The sequence below is a fragment of the Entelurus aequoreus genome, linkage group LG18, assembly GCF_033978785.1.
Source record: "Entelurus aequoreus isolate RoL-2023_Sb linkage group LG18, RoL_Eaeq_v1.1, whole genome shotgun sequence".
NCBI lineage: Eukaryota > Metazoa > Chordata > Actinopteri > Syngnathiformes > Syngnathidae > Entelurus > Entelurus aequoreus.
This window is the reverse complement of record NC_084748.1, coordinates 51401155-51428885: the sequence shown is the minus strand read 5'-3', so window position 1 is coordinate 51428885 and position 27731 is coordinate 51401155. Positions and strand designations below refer to the sequence as shown.

The 27731-nt window shown below is 40.1% G+C and overlaps 2 protein-coding genes across 4 annotated transcripts; one reads left to right on the top strand and one right to left on the bottom strand.

The window, feature by feature from the left end:
- Window positions 1–40: 40 nt before the first annotated feature.
- gtf2e2 (general transcription factor IIE, polypeptide 2, beta) lies at window positions 41–27600 on the bottom strand. Its single transcript, XM_062027371.1, has 8 exons — window positions 27378–27600; window positions 26266–26437; window positions 13543–13625; window positions 9862–9969; window positions 9485–9667; window positions 9141–9234; window positions 558–673; window positions 41–494 (listed from the first exon to the last, which is right to left on the bottom strand). Exons 2-8 carry the CDS (start codon window positions 26423–26425, stop codon window positions 375–377), a joined length of 864 nt encoding a protein of 287 aa, XP_061883355.1. The 5' UTR covers window positions 26426–26437; window positions 27378–27600; the 3' UTR covers window positions 41–374.
- On the top strand, window positions 13336–22236 carry LOC133634249 (small integral membrane protein 18-like). 3 transcript variants are annotated; one of them, XM_062027373.1, is made up of 3 exons: window positions 16827–16924; window positions 16967–17059; window positions 20716–22236. In XM_062027373.1, exon 3 carries the CDS (start codon window positions 20721–20723, stop codon window positions 21042–21044), a length of 324 nt encoding a protein of 107 aa, XP_061883357.1. In that variant the 5' UTR covers window positions 16827–16924; window positions 16967–17059; window positions 20716–20720; the 3' UTR covers window positions 21045–22236. The 3 variants fall into 3 exon arrangements, with proteins under 3 accessions (XP_061883358.1, XP_061883357.1, XP_061883356.1); XM_062027374.1 differs by lacking the exons at window positions 16827–16924; window positions 16967–17059 and adding an exon at window positions 13336–13448; XM_062027372.1 differs by having other exon boundaries at window positions 16919–17059.
- Window positions 27601–27731: the final 131 nt, after the last annotated feature.

Below are 27731 nucleotides of genomic sequence, written 5' to 3'. Positions count from 1 at the left end.
GAATATTTCAATTCTGCCAACGGTGGAGTGAAGAGAAGAGTGAGTTGAAGATATTTATTCAAATGTGCCACATCATGTCATCAGTGTGTGGAGAGTTCCACACACACACACACACACACACACACACACACACACACACACACACACACACACACACACACACACACACACACACACACACACACACACACACACACACACCTTGGTGCTGAAGAAAAAGTAGGTAAAGTGTTGAGCTAGAAAGATGAGTGACAGCTCTTCCCTCACGTGAGCAGGATGAGTGACAGCTCTTCCATCACGTGAGCAGGATGAGTGACAGCTCTTCCCTCACGTGCCAGCAAGTAGTAGTTGTTCACAGAAGAGGAGAAGAATGTTCACTTCTTGGCAGGCACACCATCGGTGTAGTCCTCCAGGACCCCTGCCAGGTGGTTGTTGTGGGTCTTGAAGTGTCTCTTCCTCTGACCCGCTTGCTTCTTCCTCTTGTGCACTGGCAGCTGCAGACACACAAGTCAGAAGTCATGTAGTACTCCACGTGTCCATGTGACAAACACACTGACCACTTTCTTTGGTCCGGACTCCTGCATGGAGGAGATGCCTTGCTTCTTCAAGTACTCCTCAATCTTCTCCTCGTCTATGGAGTCCACAGGAACACTTCTCCACAACTTCTGGAATTCTACCATTGGACAGGAGGGCAGCAGAAGGTGTGACACCACAGCAGCATGTGGTCATGTTTCCAAAGTGGAATACATTCATTCTTCTCCTCAAATTCTACACACAACACCCATCATGACAAAAACATGTTTCAGCTTTTTCAAATGTATTACAATGAAAAAGGAGCAGATGCCATGTAGATAAGTATTGACATCCTCTGATCAATACTTAGTTGATGCACCTTTGGCAGCAATTACACCTCAAGTCTTTTTGAACACCATACCACAAACTTGGCACACCTATCTTTGGTCACTTTCTCTCATTCCTCTTGGCAGCAGCTCTCAAGCTCCATCAGGTTGGATGAAGTGTGGTTTTCATCCAGGATGTCTCTGTACATTGCTGCACTCATCTTTCCCTCTATCCTGACTAGTATTCCAATCTCCCATCCCCACAGCATGATGCTGCCACCACCATGCTTCACTGTAGGGATGTATTAGTGGCCTGCTTTCCTCCAGAGACTTCAATCTTTGTCTGATTTAGTTTCTCCTGGTCTGAGAGTCTTTCAGGTGCGTTTTGGAAAACTTTCGACTAAGAAATGTCTTCCGTCTGGCCACTCTACCATCCAGGCCTGATTGTCTTTGGCCTTCTGGAAGGTTCTCCTGTCTCCACAGAGGAATGCTGTAGTTCTGACAGACTGACCATGGTCTTGGTCACCTCCCTGACTAGTGTCCTTCTGCCCGATCACTCAGCTCTAAGAAGAATCCTAGAGTTTGAACCTTCTTCCATTTACAGATGATGGAGACCACTGTGCTCATTGGGACCTTCAAGGCAGCAGATACTTTTCTGTGCCCCTCCCCAGATTTGTACCTGGAGATAATCCTGGACCTTTCCTTGGACTTTATTCTAGGTTTGTGCTCTGCATGCACTGTCAAGTGTGGAGCAGGTGTGTGCCTTTCCAAATCAGCAACTGAATTGACCACAGGTGTGAAGCTGTAGGAAGATCTGAAGGAGGATCAGAGACACAGGATGCACCTGAGATCTTCATGGCAAAGGCTGTGAATACTTATGGACATGCCAGTTCTTCATGTACAATACATTTGCAAAAAGCTCTAAAAAACGTTTTCTAATTGTCATTATGAGGTATTGTGTGTACAATTTTGAGGACAATAATGAATGTATTCCATTGTGGAATATGGCTGTAACATTTTAACACTTTCATGGCTGTAACATTCTAACACTTCAATGGCTGTAACATTATGTAACATTCTAACACTTCAATGGCTGTAACATTATGTAACATTATGTAACACTTCAATGGCTGTAACATTATGTAACATTCTAACACTTCAATGGCTGTAACATTATGTAACATTCTAACACTTCAATGGCTGTAACATTATGTAACATTCTAACACTTCAATGGCTGTAACATTATGTAACATTCTAACACTTCAATGGCTGTAACATTATGTAACATTCTAACACTTCAATGGCTGTAACATTATGTAACATTCTAACACTTCAATGGCTGTAACATTATGTAACATTCTAACACTTCAATGGCTGTAACATTATGTAACATTCTAACACTTCAATGGCTGTAACATTCTAACACTTCAATGGCTGTAACATTATGTAACATTCTAACACTTCAATGGCTGTAACATTATGTAACATTCTAACACTTCAATGGCTGTAACATTATGTAACATTCTAACACTTCAATGGCTGTAACATTATGTAACATTCTAACACTCCAATGGCTGTAACATTATGTAACATTCTAACACTTCAATGGCTGTAACATTATGTAACATTCTAACACTTCAATGGCTGTAACATTATGTAACATTCTAACACTTTCATGGCTGTAACATTATGTAACATTCTAACACTTTCATGGCTGTAACATTATGTAACATTCTAACACTTCAATGGCTGTAACATTATGTAACATTCAGGGGTGCAAATTAACACTCGCCAGTCGCCATTTGCGAGCTATTTTTAGCTTTGGCGAGTAAAATATTTGCCTAACTTGCCACGCTGGCGAGTTGAAAAAGTGAGGTTCACAACAGCAATAATGCAGCGCTTACCGGTACCTAAAGCAACACGGAGATCATTATTTTACCAAGCACATATTTGTTGTGATGTCACGTTCGACGTTCCGTAGACTAGTTGCTAAGAGACGGCAGTTAGCTAGCCTAGTAGTTAGCTTAGAGCGCGCACTACAGGGATATCTCTCAGGCGACAGTCACAGAGTGTACCGGTAACGTTACTCGAGTCTTAATAGCTAACAATCATTCTTCCTAGCCTTAAGCCTATAAATCTTATCGTTATGTGGCGCTTCCTGAAACCCATAGCTAAAAACACACCGACACACACTTAGCTCTCTCTCACTTACTCACTCACTCACTCACTCACTCACAATGTCACACACACAAAGCTCTTTCTCTCACACACACACACACACGGGGAGGGGCGGTGAAGTTCTGAGACGTTAATTTTTTCTATATATGTTAATCTGATGTTCTTTCATTAATGTTCTTTCATTATTTATATCCAGACAATGTTGGCAACAGATTTAATATTTTTTTCCTATATTTTTTGTAGCAAGCAGTTCACGGTCAATCAGACTTGCATATTACTTTTATTTTATTGAATGCAGATATTTTTTAATGTTTAAATGTAAAAAAATTAATGTAAATATCCAGACAATGTTGAAAAATATTTAACTATTTCTTTATTCTTTGTAGCAATCAATGCACTGTAAAACTTGTATATTACTTAAATTTTATTGAATACAGATCTTTTAAAATCTTATCTGCACTGCATCATGCGTCCTGCTTCTAGTTTCATAGGATAGTAAAAAAAAGAATCTATATACTCTATATACTATACTGTGGCCCCTGGTTGGTTGTAGAATTGGTTTTAATGTGACGTGAACACTTCTACATGGCGGAATACAATGGTAAAGGAAATAGTTTGTTTTGGCATTTGGCGAGTAAAAAATATGGTTGGCGAGTATGTTTTTTCACCTACTAGCCACTTGGCGAGTTGGTCAAAAAGTTAGTTTGCACCCCTGGTAACATTCTAACACTTCAATGGCTGTAACATTATGTAACATTCTAACACTTCAATGGCTGTAACATTATGTAACATTCTAACACTTCAATGGCTGTAACATTCTAACACTTCAATGGCTGTAACATTCTAACACTTCAATGGCTGTAACATTCTAACACTTCAATGGCTGTAACATTATGTAACATTCTAACACTTCAATGGCTGTAACATTATGTAACACTTCAATGGCTGTAACATTATGTAACATTTTAACACTTTCAATGGCTGTAACATTATGTAACATTCTAACACTTCAATGGCTGTAACATTATGTAACATTCTAACACTTCAATGGCTGTAACATTATGTAACATTCTAACACTTCAATGGCTGTAACATTATGTAACATTCTAACACTTTCAATGGCTGTAACATTATGTAACATTATGTAACACTTCAATGGCTGTAACATTATGTAACATTCTAACACTTCAATGGCTGTAACATTATGTAACATTCTAACACTTCAATGGCTGTAACATTATGTAACATTCTAACACTTTCAATGGCTGTAACATTATGTAACATTATGTAACACTTCAATGGCTGTAACATTATGTAACATTCTAACACTTCAATGGCTGTAACATTATGTAACATTCTAACACTTCAATGGCTGTAACATTATGTAACATTCTAACACTTCAATGTCTGTAACATTATGTAACATTCTAACACTTCAATGGCTGTAACATTATGTAACATTCTAACACTTCATTGGCTGTAACATTATGTAACATTCTAACACTTTCATGGCTGTAACATTATGTAACATTCTAACACTTCAATGGCTGTAACATTATGTAACATTCTAACACTTCAATGGCTGTAACATTATGTAACATTCTAACACTTCAATGGCTGTAACATTATGTAACATTCTAACACTTCCATGGCTGTAACATTATGTAACATTCTAACACTTCAATGGCTGTAACATTATGTAACATTCTAACACTTCAATGGCTGTAACATTATGTAACATTCTAACACTTTCATGGCTGTAACATTATGTAACATTCTAACACTTCAATGGCTGTAACATTATGTAACATTCTAACACTTCAATGGCTGTAACATTATGTAACATTCTAACACTTCAATGGCTGTAACATTATGTAACATTCTAACACTTCAATGGCTGTAACATTATGTAACATTCTAACACTTCCATGGCTGTAACATTATGTAACATTCTAACACTTCAATGGCTGTAACATTATGTAACATTCTAACACTTCAATGGCTGTAACATTATGTAACATTCTAACACTTCAATGGCTGTAACATTATGTAACATTCTAACACTTCAATGGCTGTAACATTATGTAACATTCTAACACTTCATTGGCTGTAACATTATGTAACATTCTAACACTTTCATGGCTGTAACATTATGTAACATTCTAACACTTCAATGGCTGTAACATTCTAACACTTCAATGGCTGTAACATTATGTAACATTCTAACACTTCAATGGCTGTAACATTATGTAACATTCTAACACTTTCATGGCTGTAACATTATGTAACATTCTAACACTTTCATGGCTGTAACATTATGTAACATTCTAACACTTCAATGGCTGTAACATTATGTAACATTCTAACACTTCAATGGCTGTAACATTATGTAACATTCTAACACTTCAATGGCTGTAACATTATGTAACATTCTAACACTTTCATGGCTGTAACATTATGTAACATTCTAACACTTCAATGGCTGTAACATTATGTAACATTCTAACACTTCAATGGCTGTAACATTATGTAACATTCTAACACTTCAATGGCTGTAACATTATGTAACATTCTAACACTTCAATGGCTGTAACATTATGTAACATTCTAACACTTCCATGGCTGTAACATTATGTAACATTCTAACACTTCAATGGCTGTAACATTATGTAACATTCTAACACTTCAATGGCTGTAACATTATGTAACATTCTAACACTTCAATGGCTGTAACATTATGTAACATTCTAACACTTCCATGGCTGTAACATTATGTAACATTCTAACACTTCAATGGCTGTAACATTATGTAACATTCTAACACTTCAATGGCTGTAACATTATGTAACATTCTAACACTTCAATGGCTGTAACATTATGTAACATTCTAACACTTTCATGGCTGTAACATTATGTAACATTCTAACACTTCAATGGCTGTAACATTATGTAACATTCTAACACTTCCATGGCTGTAACATTATGTAACATTCTAACACTTCAATGGCTGTAACATTATGTAACATTCTAACACTTCAATGGCTGTAACATTATGTAACATTCTAACACTTCAATGGCTGTAACATTATGTAACATTCTAACACTTCAATGGCTGTAACATTATGTAACATTCTAACACTTCAATGGCTGTTAGCAACTTGCTCAAAATTACTTTTTTTCTAAACTCAAGTGTAAAAACAGCACCTTGCTATCTTCTATTATCTTTAGTGGTTTAACAACATTTGTTTAAATGTCTATTTGACACAGGTACAGATGATATTGAATATTGGGATCAACTAATCATGATGGGATTAAAGGCCTACTGAAAGCCACTACTAGCGACCACACAGTCTGATAGTTTATATATCAATGATGAAATCTTAACATTGCAACACATGCCAATACGGCCGGGTTAACTTATAAAGTCACATTTTAAATTTCCCGCTAAACTTCCGCTTGAAAAGGTCTATGTATGATGACGTATGCGCGTGACGTCAATGGTTGAAACAGTAAGTATGCGGACACATTGTATCCAAAACAAACAGCTCTGTTTTCACCACATAATTCCACAGTATTGTGGACATCTGTGTTGGTGAATCTTTTGCAATTTGTTTAATGAACAATGGAGACTGCAAATAAGGAAGTTGGAGGTGCGATCGGTGTATTAGCGGCTGGCTGCAGCAACACAACCAGGAGGACTTTGACATGGATAGCAGACGCGCTGTCCGACGCTAGCCGCCGACCGCACCGATGATCGGGTGAAGTCCTTCGTCGCTCCGTCGATCACTGGAACGCAGGTGAGCACGGGTGTTGATGAGCAGATGAGGGCTGGCTGGCGTAGGTGGAGCGCTAATGTTTTTATCATAGCTCTGTGAGGTCCCGTAGCTAAGTTAGCTTCAATGGCGTCGTTAGCAACAGCATTGCTAGGCTTCGACAGGCGGCACAGCATTAACCGTGTAGTTACATGTCCAGTGTTTGGTTCAGAGTCTCCTGATAGTAGTATTGTTGATCTGCTGTCTATCCTTCCAGTCAGGGATTTATTTCTTTTGTTTCTATCTGCATTTAAGCACGATGCTATCACGTTAGCTCCGTAGCTAAAGTGCTTCACCGATGTATTGTCGTGGAGATAAAAGTCACTGTGAATGTCCATTTCGCCTTCTCGACTCTCATTTTCAAGAGGATATAGTATCCGAGGTGGTTTGAAATACAAATCCGTGATCCACAATAGAAAAAGGAGAAAATGTGGAATCCAATGAGCCAGCTTGTACCTAAGTTACGGTCAGAGCGAAAAAAGATATGTCCTGCACTGCACTCTAGTCCTTCACTCTCACGTTCCTCATCCACAAATCTTTCATCCTGGCTCAAATTAATGGGGTAATCGTCGCTTTCTCGGTCCGAATCGCTCTCGCTGCTGGTGTAAACAATGTGCAGATGTGAGGAGCCTTTCAACCTGTGACGTCACGCTACTTTCAACCTGTGACGTCACGCTACTTCCCGTACAGGCAAGGCTTTTTTATCAGCGACCAAAAGTTGCGAACTTTATCGTCGATGTTCTCTACTAAATCCTTTCAGCAAAAATATGGCAATATCGCAAAATGATCAAGTATGACACATAGAATGGATCTGCTATCCCCGTTTAAATAAAAAAAATTCACTTCAGTAGGCCTTTAACTAATCATGTTGTGATCAACTAATCATGGTGTGAGTGAGTACATCATGTCCATGTGAGAGTGGTCACCTTCATCCACCACAAAGTGAACTAAGGTGTGAGAGTGGTCACCTTCGTCCACCACAAAGTGAACTAAGGTGTGAGAGTGGTCACCTTCATCCACCACAAAGTGAACTAAGGTGTGAGAGTGGTCACCTTCGTCCACCACAAAGTGAACTAAGGTGTGAGAGTGGTCACCTTCATCCACCACAAAGTGAACTAAGGTGTGAGAGTGGTCACCTTCGTCCACCACAAAGTGAACTAAGGTGTGAGAGTGGTCACCTTCATCCACCACAAAGTGAACTAAGGTGTGAGAGTGGTCACCTTCATCTACCACAAAGTGGACTAAGGTGTGAGAGTGGTCACCTTCGTCCACCACAAAGTGAACTAAGGTGTGAGAGTGGTCACCTTCATCTACCACAAAGTGGACTAAGGTGTGAGAGTGGTCACCTTCGTCCACCACAAAGTGAACTAAGGTGTGAGAGTGGTCACCTTCATCCACCACAAAGTGAACTAAGGTGTGAGAGTGGTCACCTTCATCCACCACAAAGTGAACTAAGGTGTGAGAGTGGTCACCTTCATCCACCACAAAGTGAACTAAGGTGTGAGAGTGGTCACCTTCATCCACCACAAAGTGAACTAAGGTGTGAGAGTGGTCAACTTCATCCACCACAAAGTGAACTAAGGTGTGAGAGTGGTCACTTTTATCCACCACAAAGTGAATTAAGGTGTGAGAGTGGTCACCTTCGTCCACCACAAAGTGAACTAAGGTGTGAGAGTGGTCACCTTCATCCACCACAAAGTGAACTAAGGTGTGAGAGTGGTCACCTTCATCCACCACAAAGTGAACTAAGGTGTGAGAGTGGTCACCTTCATCCACCACAAAGTGAACTAAGGTGTGAGAGTGGTCACCTTCATCCACCACAAAGTGAACTAAGGTGTGAGAGTGGTCACCTTCATCTACCACAAAGTGGACTAAGGTGTGAGAGTGGTCACCTTCATCCACCACAAAGTGAACTAAGGTGTGAGAGTGGTCACCTTCATCTACCACAAAGTGGACTAAGGTGTGAGAGTGGTCACCTTCATCCACCACAAAGTGAACTAAGGTGTGAGAGTGGTCACCTTCATCCACCACAAAGTGAACTAAGGTGTGAGAGTGGTCACCTTCGTCCACCACAAAGTGAACTAAGGTGTGAGAGTGGTCACCTTCATCTACCACAAAGTGGACTAAGGTGTGAGAGTGGTCACCTTCATTACCACAAAGTGAACTAAGGTGTGAGAGTGGTCACCTTCATCTACCACAAAGTGGACTAAGGTGTGAGAGTGGTCACCTTCATCCACCACAAAGTGAACTAAGGTGTGAGAGTGGTCACCTTCATTACCACAAAGTGAACTAAGGTGTGAGAGTGGTCACCTTCATCTACCACAAACTGGCAGTGTTTGTCATTGTAGAACAAGATCTTCTTCTTATCTGGTCTGGTCACGAAGGTGATCTGATCCCCCAAGACCTGAAACAGGTAAGAATGTTACAGTTGAGGAAGGCAAGGAGAATGTTACAGTTGAGGAAGGCAAGGAGAATGTTACAGTTGAGGAAGGCAAGGAGAATGTTACAGTTGAGGAAGGCAAGGAGAATGTTACAGTTGAGGAAGGCAAGGAGAATGTTACAGTTGAGGAAGGCAAGGAGAATGTTACAGTTGAGGAAGGCAAGGAGAATGTTACAGTTGAGGAAGGCATGGATGTTTAGATGGAAGTGAACACCTTGATGGCTTTAGCAGAGTTGGGCAGGCCCTCCTCCACATCATCCAGCAGAACTCCTCCCAGGCCCAACTGGTCGTGTTTGTCCAGCAGCCTCAGTAAAGCCTTCTTGTCCTTCAGGTTGTACTTGGGCTTGAAGCCATAAGTGCCATCTCGGACATCGATCTTAGGGTTGTTGACCAGTGCCTGCAGTCCAGAGAGTGAAGAAGGTTAGTGTTAGAAGATCACAGCAGTACTGGTCCACATAAACAACTAGAAGCACATTTTGGGACAAATAAGATATTTTCTTGTGGCAGGAGGAACCAGACTCTGGTCTTTAAATGGCTGAACTCCAAATGTTCCTCAGGGCAAAGAAAATGTCTTCTATCCAGGTCACAAACCTCAGTCATGAGCCACTGCTTCTGTTTCATGCCGATGTCAAGGAGTTTGGTCTCATCCAGAATTTCTTCTAGTGTCAGGAAGTGTGTGTCGCCATTTTGATGTCGCGTCTGACAAAGAAGGATAAAACATGGAATTACTGCAATGATCACATGAGTGATGTTCTCTCTCCTCCATCTTGCAGTTGATCACCACTGTCCTTGCATGCTGATGGCAGACTGTGTTCATGACACTGTCCTTGGCCTGCTGACCATGTAGACATGCTGATGGCAGACTGTGTTCATGACACTGTCCTCAGCCTGCTGACCATGTAGACATGCTGATGGCAGACTGTGTTCATGACACTGTCCTTAGCCTGCTGACCATGTAGACATGCTGATGGCAGACTGTGTTCATGACACTGTCCTTAGCCTGCTGACCATGTAGACATGCTGATGGCAGACTGTGTTCATGACACTGTCCTTAGCCTGCTGACCATGTAGACATGCTGATGGCAGACTGTGTTCATGACACTGTCCTTAAACTGCTGACCATGTAGACATGCTGATGGCAGACTGTGTTCATGACACTGTCCTTAGCCTGCTGACCATGTAGACATGCTGATGGCAGACTGTGTTCATGACACTGTCCTTAAACTGCTGACCATGTAGACATGCTGATGGCAGACTGTGTTCATGACACTGTCCTTAGCCTGCTGACCATGTAGACATGCTGATGGCAGACTGTGTTCATGACACTGTCCTCAGCCTGCTGACCATGTAGACATGCTGATGGCAGACTGTGTTCATGACACTGTCCTTAGCCTGCTGACCATGTAGACATGCTGATGGCAGACTGTGTTCATGACACTGTCCTTAGCCTGCTGACCATGTAGACATGCTGATGGCAGACTGTGTTCATGACACTGTCCTTAGCCTGCTGACCATGTAGACATGCTGATGGCAGACTGTGTTCATGACACTGTCCTTAGCCTGCTGACCATGTAGACATGCTGATGGCAGACTGTGTTCATGACACTGTCCTTAGCCTGCTGACCATGTAGACATGCTGATGGCAGACTGTGTTCATGACACTGTCCTTAGCCTGCTGACCATGTAGACATGCTGATGGCAGACTGTGTTCATGACACTGTCCTTAGCCTGCTGACCATGTAGACATGCTGATGGCAGACTGTGTTCATGACACTGTCCTTAGCCTGCTGACCATGTAGACATGCTGATGGCAGACTGTGTTCATGACACTGTCCTTAGCCTGCTGACCATGTAGACATGCTGATGGCAGACTGTGTTCATGACACTGTCCTTAGCCTGCTGACCATGTAGACATGCTGATGGCAGACTGTGTTCATGACACTGTCCTTAGCCTGCTGACCATGTAGACATGCTGATGGCAGACTGTGTTCATGACACTGTCCTTAGCCTGCTGACCATGTAGACATGCTGATGGCAGACTGTGTTCATGACACTGTCCTTGGCCTGCTGACCATGTAGACATGCTGATGGCAGACTGTGTTCATGACACTGTCCTTAGCCTGCTGACCATGTAGACATGCTGATGGCAGACTGTGTTCATGACACTGTCCTTAGCCTGCTGACCATGTAGACATGCTGATGGCAGACTGTGTTCATGACACTGTCCTTAGCCTGCTGACCATGTAGACATGCTGATGGCAGACTGTGTTCATGACACTGTCCTTAGCCTGCTGACCATGTAGACATGCTGATGGCAGACTGTGTTCATGACACTGTCCTTGGCCTGCTGACCATGTAGACATGCTGATGGCAGACTGTGTTCATGACACTGTCCTTAGCCTGCTGACCATGTAGACATGCTGATGGCAGACTGTGTTCATGACACTGTCCTTAGCCTGCTGACCATGTAGACATGCTGATGGCAGACTGTGTTCATGACACTGTCCTTAGCCTGCTGACCATGTAGACATGCTGATGGCAGACTGTGTTCATGACACTGTCCTTAGCCTGCTGACCATGTAGACATGCTGATGGCAGACTGTGTTCATGACACTGTCCTTAGCCTGCTGACCATGTAGACATGCTGATGGCAGACTGTGTTCATGACACTGTCCTTAGCCTGCTGACCATGTAGACATGCTGATGGCAGACTGTGTTCATGACACTGTCCTTAGCCTGCTGACCATGTAGACATGCTGATGGCAGACTGTGTTCATGACACTGTCCTTAGCCTGCTGACCATGTAGACATGCTGATGGCAGACTGTGTTCATGACACTGTCCTTGGCCTGCTGACCATGTAGACATGCTGATGGCAGACTGTGTTCATGACACTGTCCTTAGCCTGCTGACCATGTAGACATGCTGATGGCAGACTGTGTTCATGACACTGTCCTTAGCCTGCTGACCATGTAGACATGCTGATGGCAGACTGTGTTCATGACACTGTCCTTAGCCTGCTGACCATGTAGACATGCTGATGGCAGACTGTGTTCATGACACTGTCCTTAGCCTGCTGACCATGTAGACATGCTGATGGCAGACTGTGTTCATGACACTGTCCTTGGCCTGCTGACCATGTAGACATGCTGATGGCAGACTGTGTTCATGACACTGTCCTTGGCCTGCTGACCATGTAGACATGCTGATGGCAGACTGTGTTCATGACCAACACCACTGCTGTTGTATTCATGCACTTTGTGAAAAGGTTGCCATGGTGAGTGTGAAATGGATGAAGTTTGTCAGCGTACTTTTAAATTACAAACCCCAAAAGCAGTGAAGTTGTCAGGTTGTGTAAAAGGTAAATAAAAAGAGAATGCAACAAATCCTTTCCAACGTATATTCAATTGAATAGACTGCAAAGACAAGATATTTCATGTTCACACTGACAAACTTGGTTATTTTTTGCAAATATTAGCTCATTTGGAATTTGATGCCTGTAACATGTTTCAAAAAAGCTGGCACAAGTGGCAAAAAAGAGTGAGAAAGTTGAGGAATGCTCATCAAAGACTTATTTGGAACATCCCACAGGTGAACAGGCTAATTGGGAACAGGTGGGTGCCATGATTGGGTATAAAAGCAGCTTCCATGAAATGTTCAGTCATTCACAAACAAGGATGGGGCGAGGGTCACCACTTTGTCAACAAATGCCTGAGCAAATTGTTTAAGAACAACATTTCTCAAGCAACTATTGCAAGGAATTTAGGGATTTCACCATCTACGCTCCGTAATATCATCAAAAGGTCGAGAGAATGTGGAGAAATCACGGTATAAACTATCTGCTTCCCTAACAGACTTGCTATTGTGACATCTAGTGGACACATTTAGAAGAGCAGTTTCTTTCATTTAAAAATGTAGCTCCATTGGCTATTGAGCAAAGTCATTACGTGGGCCAGATAGAACCTGTTTGACATCTCTGGGTTAAAGTTTTAAACGGTTTGTTTTTGTGTGTGCTATGGCGCCATCTTTTGGATGAGTTTGCTCACTGCAGGGGCAGCTGGCTGAATGTGAATTCCTGCTGTTTAAAGCTTTGAACCGGAAGTCGAAGTGCCGTTCCGTCTTCTAGTTCCCCACAGCGTTTATACTGGTATGGATTCTTCATCACTCCGAGCAACGTGTGTAAGTTATACAATACAACTAAAACTATTCTTACTTACTAACAAGTGTGATGTAAAAGTGAGTCAACATGGAGGAGAAAGACGTTCCACCTTACCTTCATATAATTCACTATCTTGGCCAGGCAACCAAACTTGTAGCCAGAGCTGGTCTTAATGTTGAAGCTGCCATTACTGGACTCTGGGGAAGGATAGAGGAGAAACTCACTTGAGTCTTGTGGACTATGTGAGAAATAGGACAAGATGATTTCAAGTGTGTGTAAATATTATGAAGACATTGGAAATGTTCACAATTATTACAAACATGTGCTACAACTGATCCTTTTTGTGATGGGCATTGAAAGGCATTTGGCGATCACACACACACATACAGACACACACACACACACACACACACACACATATATATTTAGAATAAATATATATATATATATATATATATATATAAACTGTTTATATATATATGAAATAAATATATATATATTTTTTTTTGTTGTTGTTGTTGTTTTGACCGATTTTTGATTTTTTTTAAATGGTTAAGAATTGTTACAAATAAACGTGATTCAATCGGAAAAAACATTTTTGGACACCCCAACTAAATGTCATTGCTACTGTAAATACAAACCCCAAAAGCAGTGAAGTTGTCACATTGTGTAAATGGTAAATAAAAAGAGAATATAATGATTTGCAAATCCTTTTCAACTTATATTCAATTGAATAAACTGCAAAGACAAGAAGGCACCATTAATGCTGAAAGGTACATACAGCTTTTGGAGCAACATATGTTGCCATCCAAGCAACGTTATCATGGACGCCCCTGCTTATTTCAGCAAGACAATGCCAAGCCACGTGTTACAACAGCGTGGCTTCATAGTAAAAGAGTGCGGGTACTAGACTGGCCTGCCTGTAGTCCAGACATTGAAAATGTGTGAAGGCTAAAATATGAGAAGGAAGACTGTTGAACAACTTAAAGGCCTACTGAAAGCCACTACTACCGACCACGCAGTCTGATAGTTTATATATCAATGATGAAATCTTAACATTATAACACATGCCAATACGGCCGGGTTAACTTATAAAGTGACATTTTAAATTTGCCGCTAAACTTCCGGTTCGAAACGCCTCTGACGATGACGTATGCGCGTGACGTAGACCGGGGAACACGGGTATGCCTTCCACACTGAAGCCAATACGAAAAAGCTCTGTTTTCATTTCATAATTCCACAGTATTCTGGACATCTGTGTTCATGAATCTGTTTCAATCATGTTCATTGCATTATGAAGAAGGAAGCTGAGCAAGCAAAGAAGAAAGTTGTCGGTGCGAAATGGACGTATTTTTCGAACGTAGTCAGCCACAACAGTACACAGCCGGCGCTTCTTTGTTTACATTCCCGAAAGATGCAGTCAAGATGGAAGAACTCGGATAACAGAGACTCTAACCAGGAGGACATTTGACTTGGATACACAGACGCCTGTAGAGAACTGGGACAACACAGACTCTTACCAGGATTACTTTGATTTGGATGACAAAGACGCAGACGTGCTACTGTGAGTATGCAGCTTTGGCTTTTTTTTGCGTATGTACGTAACTTTTTTAAAATATATAAGCTTTATGAACCTTGGGTTAGGTGAACGGTCTTTTGGGCTGAGTGATTGTGTGTGTTGATCAGGTGTTTGAATTGTATTGGCATGTTCTATGGAGCTAGGAGCTAGCAGAGGAGCTAGGAGCTAGCATAACACGTACCGTACCGTACGTGTGCGTCACGTACGTAACTTTTTAAAAATATATAAGCTTTATGAACCTTGGGTTAGGTGAACGGTCTTTTGGGCTGAGTGATTGTGTGTGTTGATCAGGTGTTTGAATTGTATTGGCGTGTTCTATGGAGCTAGGAGCTAGCATAGGAGCTAGGAGTTAGCATAACAAACACGCAGGTGTTTTTATGCAGGATTAATTTGTGTCATATTAAATATAAGCCTGGTTGTGTTGTGGCTAATAGAGTATATATATGTCTTGTGTTTATTTACTGTTGTAGTCATTCCCAGCTGAATATCAGGTACTGTGAGTATGCAGCCTTGGCTGCTAAACATTCGATAACTTGACCGTACGTGCGCGTCACGTACGTAACTTTTTAAAAATATATAAGCTTTATGAACCTTGGGTTAGGTAAACGGTCTTTTGGGCTGAGTGATTGTGTGTGTTGATCAGGTGTTTGAATTGTATTGGCGTGTTCTATGGAGCTAGGAGCTAGCAGAGGAGCTAGGAGCTAGCATAACAAACACGCAGGTGTTTTTATGCAGGATTAATTTGTGGCATATTAAATATAAACCTGGTTGTGTTGTGGCTAATAGAGCATATATATGTCTTGTGTTTATTTACTGTTGTAGTCATTCCCAGCTGAATATCAGGTCACCCCCGGCTCTCACAGCATCTTCCCTATCTGAATAGCTTCAACTCCCCACTAGTCCTTCACTTGCACTTTACTCATCCACAAATCTTTCATCCTCGCTCAAATTAATGGGGAAATTGTCGCTTTCTCGGTCCGAATCTCTCTCACTTCATGCGGCCATCATTGTAAACAATAGGGAACTTTGCGTATATGTTCAATTGACTACGTCACGCTACTTCCGGTAGGGACAAGCCTTTTTTTTATCAGATACCAAAAGTTGCAATCTTTCTCGTCGTTGTTCTATACTAAATCCTTTCAGCAAAAATATGGCAATATCGCGAAATGATCAAGTATGACACATAGAATAGATCTGCTATCCCCGTTTAAATAAAAAAAAATCATTTCAGTAGGCCTTTAAGCTGTACATCAAGCAAGAATGGGAAGGAATTCCACTTCAAAAATGTGTCTCCTCAGTTCCCAAACCTTTACTGAGTGTTGTTAAAAGGAAAGGCCATGTAACACACTGGTAAAAATGCCCCTCTGACAACTTTTTAGCAATGTGTTGCTGCCATTAAATTCTAACTTCATGATTATTTGCTAAAAAATAAAGTTTCTCAGTGTGAACATGAAATATCTTGTCTTTGCAATCTATCTAATTGAATATACAGTAAGTTGAAAAGGATTTGCAAATCATTGTATTCTCTTTTTATTTACCATTTACACAACGTGAAAACTTCACTGCCTTTGGGTATTGTAAATATCAGCTCCAAATATTGGTTATCGGCCGCTTTCACAACTAATAATCGGTATTGCCATCTCAAATTGGCTTGGTTGCTTCCAATAAATAATTACTGAGGGTCCAATGAGGCCGGTCAGTCTCTGGAGGCAGCAGAAGTGGTCCAATCAGAACCAAGAGACACTCAGACTGATGAATGATTCAAGCAGTGCTTCAGGACTGAGCTGCTTGGTGGGTGGAGCCACAAGGATGGTGACGGGCCGGCTGACCAATGGATGTGAGGCAGGGCTCAGGGAACACAGCCAATGACAGGAAGCAATGGTGCATGAGAGCGCAGCGAGGGAGGAGAGGAGATAGGTGGTGCATGAAGAGATAGGTGGGGCATGAGAGAGGAGATAGGTGGTGCATGAGAGAGGAGATAGGTGGGGCATGAGAGAGGAGCACACAGCATCTGTTGACTGGCATCCTCTGAAGACTGAGGCCGACAAGCAGGTGGGTTTCCATTTCTACCTCTTCTTCCACAACCATTGCATGTGAGGCATGCATTAGGACACAGCAGCAGCAATATATTCCCCAGGATCATTTAGATGCAGGCTGTCAAATAAAGATGGCTTCCTACAGAACAGCATGAATGTGCACTAGTGTGTGGGTTGTCATGGCAACGATCTGACGTGAAGACCATGACGTTACAGAAAACAGACGGAAGTGTCACAACAACAATGCTAAAGTTGTTAAATGCTAAGATGTGATGCTAAAAATTGCAGTTTGGGGTGACTCTGTTAGATATGAATACATCTTTGGCCACCTCACCATTCAGGAGCTATGATTCCATTAAAAAGCCATTATTGACACATCTTTACATCTATTTTCCTTACCCTAAATAAACCTTTATCACGTGCAACTTTTAAAAACAGTGCATTTGTAAAAAGAAACATTTAAATCAATTCCCATCACATTTATTCAATTGATGGAAATGTGTGCAAAACTGGAACATAGGTGTGCTATAATTAAGGAGCTGGTGGGATCTCTTGGTCAGACACATTTTACAACTGTCTGTCTTACTTTATTTACATCAATTATTGTTATCAATTACCTTTAATCGATTACATTATTCTCCATGTCCAAATTGTGATGCATTTAAAAGGATTATTTCCTCATCTCTATGAATGTAAGGTGTGTAATATGATGTTTGTCACATGTTGATGTTGTCAACAACAATCACTGATTGTATACATTAGTGTTTGTCACATGTTGATGTTGTCAACAACAATCACTGATTGTATACATTAGTGTTTGTCACATGTTGATGTTGTCAACAACAATCACTGATTGTATACATTAGTGTTTGTCACATGTTGATGTTGTCAACAACAATCACTGATTGTATACATTAGTGTTTGTCACATGTTGATGTTGTCAACAACAATCACTGATTGTATACATTAGTGTTTGTCACATGTTGATGTTGTCAACAACAATCACTGATTGTATACATTAGTGTTTGTCACATGTTGATGTTGTCAACAACAATCACTGATTGTATACATTAGTGTTTGTCACATGTTGATGTTGTCAACAACAATCACTGATTGTATACATTAGTGTTTGTCACATGTTGATGTTGTCAACAACAATCACTGATTGAATACATTAGTGTTTGTCACATGTTGATGTTGTCAACAACAATCACTGATTGTATACATTAGTGTTTGTCTCATGTTGATGTTGTCAACAACAATCACTGATTGTATACATTAGTGTTTGTCACATGTTGATGTTGTCAACAACAATCACTGATTGTATACATTAGTGTTTGTCACATGTTGATGTTGTCAACAACAATCACTGATTGTATACATTAGTGTTTGTCACATGTTGATGTTGTCAACAACAATCACTGATTGTATACATTAGTGTTTGTCACATGTTGATGTTGTCAACAACAATCACTGATAGTATACATGAGTGTTTGTCACATGTTGATGTTGTCAACAACAATCACTGATTGTATACATTAGTGTTTGTCACATGTTGATGTTGTCAACAACAATCACTGATTGTATACATTAGTGTTTGTCACATGTTGATGTTGTCAACAACAATCACTGATTGTATACATTAGTGTTTGTCACATGTTGATGTTGTCAACAACAATCACTGATTGTATACATTAGTGTTTGTCACATGTTGATGTTGTCAACAACAATCACTGATTGTATACATTAGTGTTTGTCACATGTCACTATGAGACAGAATGGGGGGAAAGAATCCAGGAAATCACATTTTTAAAGAATGTATTTGCAAATGATGGTGTAAAATAAGTATTCAATCAATACTTTGTTGGCAATGACAGAGGTCAAAGGTTTTCTGTAAGTCTTCACAAGGTTTTCACATTTTGTATTTTGGCCCATTCCTCCATGCAGATCTCTTCTAGAGCAGTGATGTTTGTTATTTTAGCCTTCATATTGCACCACACATTTTCAATGGGAGACAGGCCTGGACTACAGGCAGGCCAGTCTAGTACCCGCACTCTTTTACTATGAAGCCACACTGTTGTAACACGTGGCTTGGCACTGTCTTGCTGAAATAAGCAGGGGCGTCCATGGTAACGTTGCTTGGATGGCAACATACTTTGCTCCAAAAGCTGTATGTACCCTTCAGCATTAATGGTGCCTTCACAGATGTGTAAGTTACCCATGTCTTGGGCACTAATACACCCCCATACCATCACACACGCTGCCTTTTACACTTTCACCCTAGAACAATCCGGATGGTTCTTTTCCTCTTTGGTCCGGAGGACACGACGTCCACAGTTTCCAAAAACAATTTGAAATGTGGACTCATCAGACCACAGAACACTTTTCCACTTTGCATCAGTCCATCTTAGATGAGCTCGGGCCCAGCCAAGCATTTCTGGGTGTTGTTGATAAATGGCTTTGGCTTTGCATAGTAGAGTTCTAACTTGCACTTACAGATGTAGCGACCAACTGTAGTTACTGACAGTGGTTTTCTGAAGTGTTCCTGAGCCATGTGGTGATATCCTTTACACACTGATGTGGCTTTTTGATGCAGTACCGCCTGAGGGATCCAAGGTGTGTAATATCATGGCTTACATGCAGTGATTTCTCCACATTCTCTCAACCTTTTGATGATATTACGGAGCGTAGATGGTGAAATCCCTAAATTCCTTGCAATAGCTGCTTGAGAAATGTTGTTCTTCAACAATTTGCTCAGGCATTTGTTGACAAAGTGGTGACCCTCGCCCCGTCCTTGTTTGTGAATGACTGAGCATTTCATGGAAGCTGCTTTTATACCCAATCATGGCACCAACCTGTTCCCAATTAGCCTGTTCACCTGTGGGATGTTCCAAATAAGCCTTTGATGAGCATTCCTCAACTTTCTCACTCTTTTTTGCCACTTGTGCCAGCTTTTTTGAAACATGTTGCAGGCATCAAATTCCAAATGAGCTAATATTTGCAAAAAATTACGTTTTCAAGTTAAGTATATTGTCTTTGTAGTCTATTCAATTGAATATAAGTTGAAAAGGATTTGCAAATCATTGTATTCTCTTTTTATTTACCATTTACACAACGTGAATAACTTCACTGCTTTTGGGGTTTGTATGTCTTCCATTTTCTAATAATTGCTCCCATGGTTGATTTCTTCAAACCAAGCATCTTGCCTATTGCAGATTCAGTCTTCCCAGCCTGGTGCAGGTCTACAATGTTGTTTCTGGTGTCCTTTGACAGCTCTTTGGCCTTGGCCATAGTGGGGTTTGGAGTGTGACTGTTTGAGGTTGTGGACAGGTGTGTTTTACACTGATACCGAGGCCAAACAGGTGTCATTAATACAGGTAAGGAGTGGAGGACAAGAGGAAGTTACAGGTCCGTGAAAGACAGAACTCTTGCTTGTTTGTAGGTGACCAAATACTTATTTTACAGAGGAATTCACCAATTAATTCATTAGAATTCCTACAATGTGGTTTCCTGGATTCTTGTCTGTCATAGTTGAAGTGTAGCTATGATGAAAATGACAATTTTATGTGGGACAACTTGCACAATTGGTGGCTGACTAAATACTATTTGGCCCCACAGGCTTTGCTGCGTTTCCACTTGAACAATCTGCATGTTTGTGTTATTTCCAAGCAGATATCATGGACAACATCACAGCAGTGACGGTCCTACATCACCTCTCCAGAGACCAGGAGGTCCTGCCTCTGTCCCAGGTCTCCCTACCGGCGCAGGAGGTCTACCCCTTCCACGACAGCTGGAACGTGGCCTGCTTCGTCATCCTGCTGCTCTTCATCCTCACCATCTTGTCTTTGGCGGCCTTGGCCGTACTCTACGAGCTCCTGGACTGCGGCTGCTGCGCCAAAGGAAAGACGCGCCAACAAGTGCAGGAGGAAGGTCCAGGAAACTGCAGCCAAATGATGAGCAGCATGTGCAAGGAGCCAGACTCCCACACGGAGGTGGTGTAGAACTGATGAGCAGCATGTGCGAGGAGCCAGACTCCCACACAGAGGTGGTGTAGAAGCATGGAGAAGGACAATGGAGGATAATTCCTTCTGGAGCAGAACCTCCCTCAGGGGAGACTGCCCTCACAGCTCAGAGCAAACTGAGGAAGCAGGCAAGATGAAGCTAGACCGAGGCACATCTCCACCACCACGGAGCAAGTTGTCCAAATATCTTTTTATTCAGGACTTTTTTTAATGCATGTTCACCACCACTTTGAACACACGCATCAAACTCAAGACCTGGGGGCCAAATGTGGCCCACCACATCATTATAATGTGCCATGCGGCCCCTGCAACATTATTTTATGTGGTCTATTATACCATTTCATTGTGATCCGTCACTGTATTATCTTATTGTGGTCCATTACAGCATTATAATGTGATCTGACACATAATTGTAAGTGATCCGTCACACCATTTAATGTGGTCCCACATATGATCTTATCATGGCACACCACATCATTTTACTGTGGCTTGCTACTTCATTTTAAAATGGCCCACTCCATAATGTTATTGTAGCATGCCACATTGTTCTAATGTGCCCCGCCACATCATTTCATGTGGTCCCTTGTATAATTTTATTGTGGTCCATTATATAATTTCATTGTGGCAAGCTACCTAATTTGAACGTGGCCCATTTCATAATTTAAATGTGCCTCACCACATTATTTTAATGTAGTCCGCCACATAATTTTAATGTAGTCCAGCATATCATTTATTGTTGGCAGCGATATCATTCTATAGTGGCCTGCCAAATAATTTTATTGTCGACTGCTACTTCATTTCAATGTGGCCCATCCCATGATTTTAAAATGCCACACTATATAATTCTAACGTGGCCCACCACATCATTTAATGTGGCCTGCCACATGATTTACCTGGCCATAAAAAGACTGGAAATAAAAAAGTATTTCTAGCTAAAAGTTAAAGTAGCCATGATAGTCACACACACACACACGAGGTGTGGCCAAATTATTCTCTGCATTTGACCCATCACCCTTGATCACCCCCTGGGAGGTGAGGGGAGCAGTGAGCAGCAGCGGTGGTGTGTCAGTTCTTTCAGTTTTGACAGAAGAATGTTGCATGTATTTGCTTATGTTCTACACTTAAATATTATTTGATGATCCAAGCTTTTTTTGGGTTATTAAAAAAATAAACATTGAAATATCTGCTTGTCATCTTGACTTACCATTATAAAGCAAGTTATCTGTCAAAAAGATAATAATCAAAGAGAGTTTCCTGTGTAACAAGGCTATTATACATCTATAGGCTCCAGCGCCCCCCGCAACCCCGAAGGGAATAAGCGGTAGAAAATGGATGGATGGATGGATATTCACTATTATACATCTATATATTCACTATTATACACTATATATTCACTATTATACATCTATATATTCACTATTATACATCTATATATTCACTAATATACACTATATATTCACTATTATACATCTATATATTCACTATTATACATCTACATATTCACTATTATACATCTATATATTCACTATTATACATCTATATATTCACTATTATACATCTATATATTCACTATTATACATCTATATATTCACTATTATACATCTATATATTCACTATTATACATCTATATATTCACTATTATACATCTACATATTCACTATTATACATCTACATATTCACTATTATACACGATATATTCACTATTAAACATCTATATATTCACTATTATACATCTACATATTCACTATTATACACTATATATTCACTATTATACATCTATATATTCACTATTAAACATCTATATATTCACTATTATACATCTACATATTCACTATTATACACTATATATTCACTATTATACATCTATATATTCACTATTATACATCTATATATTCACTATTATACACTATATATTCACTATTATACACTATATATTCACTATTATACATCTATAAATTCACTATTATACATCTATATATTCACTATTATACATCTATATATTCACTATTATACATCTATATATTCACTATTATACACTATATATTCACTATTATACATCTATATATTCACTATTATACATCTACATATTCACTATTATACATCTATATATTCACCATTATACTCTATATATTCACTATTATACATCTATATATTCACTATTATACACTATATATTCACTATTATACATCTACATATTCACTATTATACATCTACATATTCACTATTATACATCTATATATTCACTATTATACACTATATAATCACTATTATACATCTATATAATCACTATTATACATCTACATATTCACTATTATACATCTATATATTCACTATTATACATCTGTATATTCACTATTATACATGTACATATTCACTATTATACATCTATGTATTCACTATTATATATCTATATATTCACTATTATACATCTATATATTCACTATTATACACTATATATTCACTATTATACATCGATATATTCACTATTATACACTATACATTCACTATTATACATCTATATATTCACTATTATACATCTATATATTCACTAGGAATGATGTTCGAAACCGGTTCTCCCGGTTGTTCGATAAGAAAAGAACCGATTCCATGGACTCGAATCCCTTTTTGAGAACCGGTTCCCGTTATCGAGGCCACTATAGTAAGGAAAAAGAGTTGGTTCTTTATTCGAATCCCTGGGAACGAATCCCGTCCCACAGGAAATGCCCTGTGGCACGTCCCAGGAAATGACGTAGCTCAGTCATTAGGTGGCAGATACAGAAAGCAGCTACAACAATGGACCGGAAAAAACGCCTCAAGGCATGGCTTCATTTTACAAAAAAATACAACGAGGAAACGGCTATCTGCAATTATTGTCAGGCTTTGCTCTAATGTACGGGGGGGAGGTACAACAAGCATGATGCAACATGTTCAGGCTGTACATAACCTGAAGGTTAGAGAAACGTGTTGTGGAGAAGCAGCGACAGAGATGACGAAGCAAGCCCCTTTTCCTCTGCTTCAACCTGCAGCACCAATACCAGTGATAGTGCTGGTAACGTTAACTGTTGCCGGTTAATTTCCATATTTGCTCACTTGAAGCCTTTAGGCTAAAATAAGGTTACCTCTTATGTCAACCAGGACTGCAGTAATGTTAGCTAGACTAACGTTACCTAAGCATAGTCAGTGGCTAACGGCAACGTTAACGTTAGCCTTTTTGTATGTGTCTGATAGCGTTAACGTTATCTTGTAGCCTACACCACTCCAGAGTTTGCAGGTCTGTCTAATAAACTAGTGCTTTCTTTCTTTCTTTAGTTTATTTGGTACATGAACACACTTACAGCATAACACAGCACAGTTTCGTATCATTTCACTTTACATCATGTTCGAAAAGGAGTAGGAAGAAGTAAAGCTTATTTAATCATACCCCTTTCCCACTTCAGAGCATTTACAAATATATTCATCATTTACTGACCTTTTATAATAAAATAACATCTGTGAATTAGTATATACAACAGTTTTGTAATATGTAATTAATTAATTCAGTCATTATTAATATACTGAGATGAAGAATATCTTATTTTCAATAAGGGTGAAAGTATTTCTCATAATTCTTCTTTGTACTTTATACAATTATACAATTGAATAGAATAAATTAAAAATAAATAAGAAGACCCTGAAAAATAACCTAAATAAATCCAATTAAAAAAAAAAAAAAACGTTTTAAAGTGCAAACAATTCAAGTTCACTTCAGTTATTTTTTTACTGTCAGCATATGTTGGAAACAACAAAAACAACACAATATTGTCCACTGTCCAACTGCTCGAAGTTAAGAGTTCACAGCTCCAGTTTCACGGACTGTGCCCAAAACAATGTAGTAATTACTCTTAGTCATCACTGAAGAATAGTGTAAACACAATAAACATATCACTCTAATAACAAGAGCATAAAACAAATACTAATCAGTCAGTGCTGACTACCCTTACTACTCCTCCTCCTCCTTCTCCACTATCTGCAGTCCGAGCATAATGTGGACATGTTTTTTTACTAGTTTTTTTTAACTTGTGTACTTTTTAACCTCTTGGTGCATCTGAGGTATAGTTTTGTCTCCAATGTAGTGGCGGCTAGGAATAATGTAGCGAGGTTGGAGGTGCTTCATTGAGCGTTTAAAGCCGACATTACTCACACCCGACAGGGGCTGGTCATTAAGCACAATAAACTGGGCTATCTTTTCTGTTATGGCCATTACCTTTTTGCTGTCCCGTGGTAGTTTGTCACGTCTTGCAAAGCTTTCGGCCAGCGTGGCTTGCTGAAGCCAGCCAGAGGTTTGTTGCTTCGCCTTGCTGCTCTCGCCAAAATCCTCATGTTCTTTTTTGTGGTGTTTTTTCAAATGTGCGATGAGGTTGCTTGTATTGAACCTTCCCGGTTCTGTCCCTCCACGGGACACTTGCGCCTGACAAATGTTGCATTTAGCGGCAACATCTTTGTCCGAGTTTACGTTCAAATACTTCCACACAGCCGACATCACTACACTTTGCTGCGTTGTCGTTGTTGTGATCACGCGGGCTGTGCATGCTGGATCAGAGACGCTCTTCTTCCGCGGCCGGCACCAACCTTAATTAAGGGGCATTGCCGCCACCTACTGTGTTGGAGTGTGATCAAACCAGAGTCACCTATTATAGACGTGCTGCAGCGGTAAATGGACAGCTTATATCGGAGCGCTTATATCGGAGTTTTTAGATTCATTCCGATAAAATCCGATATTCACTTTTTTGGCTAATATCGGACTGATTTCCGATATCAATATCGGATCGGGACATCCCTAGTGGAAATATACCTCATCAGCCTGGTTTGTATCAACTGTAACATTTGAAAAGCGGTGGAAACACAAACCACACACTTCTAGCAAAATATAGTTCCAGGAACCCAAAGTTCCAGAACCTTTGGTGGAAAAGGGCCTAATGAGCAGAGTGCGTATTGGATCCTTTTCCTTACAACAGAATAAGTTGTGAGTGCCCACCTTCTAAAGTTAAAGTAGCAATGATTGTCACACACACACTAGGTGTGGTGAAATTATCCTCTGCATTTGACCTATCCCCTTGTTCACCCCCTGGGAGGTGAGGGGAGCAGTGGGCAGCAGCAGATCTTATGGAAAGACAATAGGTTGTAATATTTCATCATTTAAGTCTATTATTGCTTCACTCACCAGCACTTGGTTTGGACCAGGAAGATCCTTCCTTGTCTAGTTTGGGCTTCTTCTTCTTGTGCGATGCAGACTCTGATGCAGTGTGTCTTTTCTCCACTGCTGGTGTGGACAAAGCTCTCTTCTTGAAGAGCTCCGTCTCCCTGCGTAGTGCTGGATCCATTCTGTCAGATATCTGTCACAACAATCATTGTCAGTATGCAGTGTGCAGACCAACATGCTTTTTGATTGATTGAAACTTTTATCAGTAGATTGCACAGTGAAGTACATATTCCGTACAATTGACCACTAAATGGTAACACCCCAATAAGTTTTTCAACTTGTTTAAGTCGGGGTCCACGTAAATAAATTCATGGTAAAAGTTTGCCGAGCTAGCCAGGAGTCGAACCTAGAATCTTCTGATGGTGCAGATATCTATCTAAAAGACGACATATTAAACAACATGTTTACTAAAAGACGACATATTAAACAACATGTTGACTAAAAGACGACATATTAAACAACATGTTGACTAAAAGACGACATATTAAACAACATGTTTACTAAAAGACGGCATATTAAACAAGATGTTGACTAAATGAGGACGTATTAAACAACATGTTGACTAAATGAGGACGTATTAAACAACGTGTTGACTAAAAGAGGACATATTAAAGAAGATGTTCACTAAAAGAGGACATATTAAACAACATGTTGACTAAAAGACGACATATTAAACCAGATGTATACTAAAAGACGACATATTAAACAACATGTTTACTAAAAGACGACATATTAAACAAGATGTATACTAAAAGACGACATATTAAACAAGATGTATACTAAAAGACGACATATTAAACAACATGTTGACTAAAAGAGGACATATTAAACAAGATGTATACTAAAAGACGACACATTAGATGTAAAGAAGAGTTAGTAGTTCGTGTAAAACTAGCGTGACGTCAACATTTGCAGGATGATGTATTTAGTGGGCATGGATGACAATAGCAGTTAACAAAAGTTAATACTATAAATATAAGACAATAGCAGTAAAGAAAGGTTATTATTATAAATATAAATATGGATAATAATCTTATAGCAACATGCTAATGTTAGCTAATAAGTCATCTCACCGACACAGCTGCTCCTCTTCTGGCCTCAGTCCGACCGTTAAAGTCGTCTCTTTAAGCCCCGACAAAACTTGCCGGCTCCCTTTCTTCCTTTTTTATTTGATGAGTGTAATATTGTTGTAATATTATTGTAATATTAGTGAAATATTTGCTGAATAACTTTCCAAATGAGCCTCTTGTGAGTCTCGCTGCGCTTCTTCTTCTTCTTCTGCTGTTATTAAAGCCCGACTGGTTCATCACCACCTGTGTGGTGTATGCGCGCCCCCTGCTGGACACAAGACGAAATTACACATATCTATAGTGTACGTGTAGACGGTATTAAACATATTTATGGTGTACGTGCGTCCCCTGCTGGAC